This window comes from Camellia sinensis, chromosome 4, assembly GCF_055761805.1.
Source record: "Camellia sinensis isolate YWXY chromosome 4, ASM5576180v1, whole genome shotgun sequence".
NCBI classification, from domain to species: domain Eukaryota; kingdom Viridiplantae; phylum Streptophyta; class Magnoliopsida; order Ericales; family Theaceae; genus Camellia; species Camellia sinensis.
In genome coordinates, this window is record NC_138964.1 from 61,100,143 (window position 1) to 61,106,629 (window position 6,487).

The 6,487-nt window shown below is 36.7% G+C and overlaps 1 protein-coding gene across 1 annotated transcript; it reads right to left on the bottom strand.

Annotated features, from left to right (window-relative positions):
* Positions 1-170: 170 nt before the first annotated feature.
* Positions 171-3,010, bottom strand: LOC145823795 (histidine kinase 5-like). Its single transcript, XM_082923317.1, has 4 exons — positions 2,954-3,010; positions 1,662-1,793; positions 1,491-1,541; positions 171-1,170 (listed from the first exon to the last, which is right to left on the bottom strand). The coding sequence occupies exons 1-4, from the start codon at positions 3,008-3,010 to the stop codon at positions 244-246; spliced, it is 1,167 nt and encodes a 388-aa protein (XP_082779443.1). The 3' UTR covers positions 171-243.
* Positions 3,011-6,487: the final 3,477 nt, after the last annotated feature.

Sequence of the window (6,487 nt, forward strand, 5' to 3'; positions counted from 1 at the left end):
AACATGTAAGTATATTAAGGAAGTTGTGGGATGGACATCTACATTGAACTATTGGCTTTGATGGACAAAAAACTACTAAAATTTTGGAGACGTAAAAAGGGATAAAAAGTAAAGGAGAAAGCAACTATAGGCTTTGATAATGAAGAAGATGAGAAATAAGGCAATCAAAATGATGGCACAACCAATGGCAAACCATTTCACCTAGCAATGTAACAACCATTGGGATAAGCTCAAACACTATCCTCATCTTAAATTGAAGTCTGAAAAAGAAAAGGATATGCATAACAAGTGATTAAAATGGTAACTAAAATAATAACCATAATAGAAAACATTTTTTAATTCAAGGAAAGTTACCATTAGAACGAGATCATAAGTACAGGACTGAACTGCACGTACAGCTTCAACTCCATTATTCACAACATCTATGGTATGGCCCAACTGCTTCATCATTGACCGGGTCACCATCACATTAATCTTGTTATCTTCCACAAGAAGGATCTTAGGTTTCAACATCGATTTGGGAATTTCTGGACTGTTGCTAGAACTGCACTGGGTGCTTCTATTAGTTCTCTCCCACATCTCACTTGCTTCTTGGGAGTCTATTGGCTTTATCGTTTCCCCAATATTGCTTTCCTTTGAAGGGTGGGTAGAATTCATATCAGGATACTGGAATTTACCATTTTCTTTATTGTGAAACTGTATCTCACTATCACTACCAACTGCAATTTTCTTAGCAGAGTCTAGGCTGTCCCTCATTGAAGATTCATGTTCCAATGATGTAATAGCACCATCAACCGAACAAGCATCCTCTAATGAAGTTACCTCTTTTGTTGCAATGTTGCTAGAGGGAAATGAGTAGGAATCTTCTAACAAACCATTAGGTTTGTATGACGCATTAAAAGCAATATTGTTTGGCAATTTTTTAGCCCTACCAGGATCACTAGAAGCAAAAAGAGAACCCAAAGTGCGTGGTTGAAATTGAAAAAATTCGAAACTTGTATCATCATCGTTGGCATCATCCGGAGCATCATGATCAGCCATATCTAAGAGTTCATCAGGATCATCTGAATTATCAGCTACAGGTGAAACCCTGTATGGTAGTATAAATGTAAATGTAGATCCATGGTGCTCTCGGCTGGAAACACTGAGATGACCTCCCATGAGCTCAACCTATTTCATACGCATATGAATGTGAAGAGTAGTACATCAGCTAAGATAGTTTATAACAAAACGACAAAACGAAAATTCATGTCTCCATATGAAATGAAAGACAATTTCAACTTCAAGCTGCAGATAGACTGGAAATTCACATAGAAAATTTATGTCAAATGATGTGGTATGGATGGGCGATAGGCTTGGAACAGGTCCGAGGGGAGAAGAATAATTTAGAATTAGATGCTCAATTTCAATAATTTTAAATTTCTACTGGATTTCTTGCATGTAAACTACCTACTCTCGTATAAAAAGTGATATAAATTGCAGTTTCTCACCAAAGGAACAGATATTTCAAGAAGAAGATTAATGTGATTTAGTGGAAATGTCTGCCTATGAATATAATGCTTGTGGTTAATATAATTGAAACAGATATGCCTTCTAATGCCCATTCCACAGTACAGCATGAACCCTGCTCTAGAAAAGTAAAAAAAAAAAAAAAAAATCACCAGTTGTTTGCAGGTTGCTACGCCTAGCCCAATCCCACCATACTTCCGTGCTGTGTCTGCACCTACTTGCATGTATTTCTTAAATAGAGTAGGCAAAGCATTCTCTGTTCCATTGAAATGAAAAGTGGGATTCTAAGAAATAGCAGAAAAATAATTAATAATAATCTGTACTCAATGTTTCAAAGCATATTTCAAGATGTGAAATTACCTGGTATTCCAACTCTCGTATCATAAACATTGCAGCATATCCATACTGTTAGGTTTTTATTCTTGGCAATCTCGTTTGACAAAACTCCTTTCAGTTGTAATTTTATTCGCTCTTGTATTTTAGTGAGGATATGAGTTTTAGATGCGAATCCAACCCGAATTATGCCTTGCGGAGAAGTTTGTGTTGTTAATACTTTCAAGATTGCCACTTCGCTGATTATGACGGGGATCAAGCTGCCCGGTCAGCTCGCGGGGGTCCAGGGGGCAGCGCCCCTTGGTGGGTCCGAGGCAGCTCCACGGCGGGGTCGAGGGGCAGCGCCCCGAAGCAAAATGCAAAAATGCATTCCAAGTTGCCTGTCCGCTCAAGCGGACATTCCCCCGCTCAAACGGAGAATGCTGAGTTCTAGAAGTTTATTCGCTTACAAAAATACTGGATGTTGTTTTTTCCCGCTCGATCGGAACTTTTCACGCTCGAGCGTAGGTCCACTCGAGCGGCCAATCTGGCGCTCGAGCGGAGATCGCGGGACAATTTTCTATAAATACGTGTTTCAGTCCAAATCTAAGATAACTTCTCCAGATCTTCTTCTTGGGTTCTAGGGTTTATATCTGGGGATATTTTGCTAGTTTTCTTTAATGTTTTGATTGAGTATTCAACTCATAGTTTAAAGAGTATACATCAAAGGATTATTTGTTTGTTCTACATAAAAGAGAGAGTTGTTCTTCGGTGGATTCTGAAGAATTCGATCCTGAAGCTTTGGTGGATTCCGGAGTGGCTCATCGTCAAGAAAATTCTGAGGTGAAGACGGGGTTGGAAGAGACACATAGAGGTTAGTTCAATTCGGGCGTGGATTCGCTAGGTAATTGAGAGTATACCTGCGTAATTCCTTTATATCTTCTTAGTGGATTGTTTTGTGGCTGTTGCCCGTGGTTTTTTATCACAATTGGAGGTGTCCAATTGTGGTTTTTTCACGTAAAATCGTTGTGTCGATTTGTCTTGATTATTTGATTGGGATTGTTGTTTACTACTTAAAATTGATACATAATCACAAATCAAGATCTAGGGGATTTCTAGATTTTTCACATACTATTGTTTCATCTTGCTGAAGGTGGTTCTCTTCACCTCCATCTATTCGAGGCCCCATTTCTAACTGGGGTTTTGGGTTCGTCACGAAGTTTGTGGTTTTTGTAAGGACCTTCTCCGTGTTTTTCTTCATGAAAACCTTTTTTATCACAGCAACTTTGATACAATGATACGCATTTATCTAGTTCGTGTACATTTACTGAAACTGTTGACCTGTCTGCAGTGATCTTTTGATCGGATCCGTCTTCCATAACCGAAGATTGGGCTGGTACCACATAAAGATTTATTCCAACCTTCCCTTCATGGGTAAACTTGATTGCATTGCCGGAAAAATAAAAACTTAAAAATTTGAAGCAGAACTAAATAATGCACAAAAGGTGCAACAAAACCAGAAAGCATGTTGCATATTCATTTTAGTTGTGACAAATGCTCATATTCACAGTGTTGTAAAGAGACACACTACTCATTGTTGATCATCCTAATCTAAAGTACTGGGAGAAGTAGATTGGTGTTACATTGTCATTGCATTTAAGAAAGTAACTTTTGTTAAATATCATGGATAAAGTAAAACATTCTCGCCTCAAGAAAGGAATTATAATTTTCTTTTTAACTAAGGAAAAAATAATATACACCTTAAGTTTACAAATCTTTCTATAACATCTGTCACATAATTGTTCAAAGGAACAATTCCTTGGTCCTCTTGTCAAATATTTCACAAATCCAGGGAAAACAAACATCATGATCTCTGTTGTCTTTTATTATGATACAATCACTTTCTAATCATATCAAATAGGAATTTCTAGAGGAACAACTATGGGAGCAGAATGTTACATATGGAGCATAATGTTGGACAACCAAGTAGCAGAAAGTGTACAAGGCTCTAAACATAGCTAAAACCATCCATATAATCTACAAAGGAGAATTTGAAACAAGACATTGGACATCACTTCTCTCTCCTTCCATGACTTGCTTCAAACAAGACATGAGCTCTTCTCTCCTCACAACCCCTTTCCCATCCTCCTTAGCTCTCACACCAACCTCCCATATCTCGTCTATAACTTAGCATCGGTCAACAACTGGTCCAACCATTTGGGTACCCCAACCATTGGACATCAAATTTTGTTTGTTCATCAAACCCATAAAACTCAAATCAAACCAATTTTGGACATGAAGAATAACATAATTTCATAGAAATCAAACAATTCAACCAAACCCGTTTACGAAATCAACACAAAATTAAACTAAAAAAATCATATAAACCCTAGATGAAGTGTGAGAGATGGGGAAATAAGGGAAGGGAGAGAGAGAGAGAGACAAAGAGATGGCTCGAGAGAGTGAGAGAGACACATAGTTTCTTTGTCCGTCAAACCCATAAAACTAAAATCAAACCAAATTTGGAAATGAGGAATAACATAATTTCATAGACACCAAACCCATTTACAAAATCAACACAAAATTAAACTAAAAAAATCATATAAACCCTAGATGAAATGTGAGAGATGGGAAAATAGGGGAAGAGAGAGAGAGAGAGAGAGAGAGAGAGAGACCCAAATCGACAGAGAGGGAGAGGACCAAGAGCGATAGAGAGAGAGGGACAAGAACCTATGATTTGCGGCAGTGAAGGTGGTGATTTGCGACGGTGGCAACATGCGACGGTGAGGTGGTGACCGACGGTGGCCAGCGACGGTGAGGTGGTGACCGTCAATGAGCGTACGTCTGGTTTGGTGTACTGGTGGTCTGTGTGTTTGTGAGATAGAACAGACAAAAGATCGGTGAAAGAAAGAGGGAAGGGCGCCAATGTTTCCCTCTAAAAAAATTCCCAACCTTTAGCGACTAAATAAAAATTGGTCGGCAAATGTAATCAATAGCGACCAAAAGTTTGTAGCTATTTGTTTAATATTGGCTACTAAAAATGTTTTTGTCGGCAATAACTACCCATCTACGACTACAGTGTTTTAGTCACTGATGGTTGCAATAAATAAGCCTATTTTTGGCGACTAAAAGATATTCTGGTCGGCAAAAGGCTATGTACGCCGACTAAAACCAAAATTAGTAGCCTAAAATGTAAACAAATGCTGACTAAAACTTTTTTAGTCGCCTACTGGCATTTTTAGAGACTAAATATTTTTTGAGTCGCCAATAACTAACATATGGCTACTAAAAAAATTTAGTAGCTAAAAATTAAATCATTGCTGACCAATAGGATAATTTGTCGGTAAAGGGCTAACTTTTGGCAACTAAAAATGTTTTAGTAGCCAAAAGTGGTCGCCAATGGTGCAGATTGTTGTAGTGAAGTACATTTATGCGAGTCATGAACAAGATTTTTTGCCCTTTCATTGGCAAGTTCGTTGTAGTATATTTCGATGATATTTTAATTTATAGCCCTAATGTTGAAATACATCTCACCACATTCAAAAGGCCTTTACACTTTTGCCAACTAAAAATTTTGTTGGTAAAAGTCTATTTTTAGTCGATAAAAATCTTCTACGACTAATTTTTTTAGTTGCCACTTTGGTAGTGAATACATAGTCAGCAAAAGTAATTTCAAACTAAAAAATTCTTTAGTCGGGAAAAAGAGCATATTTGCCAATTAAACTTTTGGTCATTGAACACATAACTACCGCAACTAACCATTTTGTACCTGAAAATGTTAGTCACCAAAAGTACTATATTTCCGACCAAATACACCAATTGTACCATTCCCCGGCCAAAAATGTTAGTCGCCAAACGTAATGTTTACGCAACTAAAACTTTAGTTGGCAATACACCCATTCGCTGGCCAAAAACTTTGGTTGCAAAATTAATGATTTTACCAATTAATTATTTAGTAACCAAATGTAACCTTTTGCCTACCAACATTTTGGTCGGCAAATGTGAGAGGGGAAACACTGACTAACAACTTTAGTCGGCAAAAGTATTAGCTGTTTTTTTTCTGACCAATCACTTAGTCACCAATTCAATTCTTTTGGTTTATCAAAATAGAAATAAACCATTATTTTAATACCATTTGACCTAGATGATATAAAGGGGAAATTTAGTCAAAACCCCTCCATTTGAACCTTATTTGGTGAAAAGGACAGCCCAATTTATTTTACTTTATAAACCCCCCAAGGAAGAGGCAGATAATTGAACAAGGACAATGTAAAACAGAGTAACATGTTACTGTTAAACAGTGTAACCTGTTATTGTTTAGATCAATTTCAACAGTAATAAAAAAAAATTTAAGAATTTCATAGTCAATATAAATCTTGTTTGATAGATCATGATGAAAGGATTCTAAAAATACTAATTTTATTAAAAATCGTCATTTAGATCAAAGTTATATTATTTTAAAGTTTAATATTTCAATGATAGTGGTATGTGTTGGACTTTGCAAAAAAAAAATTGTACTTGTCCTTAATGCATTAAAGTTTTATTATGAGGGGGCTTTGACCAAATTTCCCATAAACAATCCATCCAATCCATTCAATATAACTCGTAATAATCAACAATCATTCAAACAAATAAAATACATAAATCATGAACATCCAACAAAATA

Coding starts and splice junctions, on each gene's coding strand:
- LOC145823795 (XM_082923317.1), bottom strand. CDS start 3,010: ATGGGGCCTCGAATAGATGGAGGTGAAGAGAACCACCTTCAGCAAGAT. Junction 1,794..2,953: donor TTCAGCAAGATGAAACAATA/GTATGTGAAAAA, acceptor GCTATTTCTTAG/AATCCCACTTTTCATTTCAA. Junction 1,542..1,661: donor TAGCAACCTGCAAACAACTG/GTGATTTTTTTT, acceptor ATTCATAGGCAG/ACATTTCCACTAAATCACAT.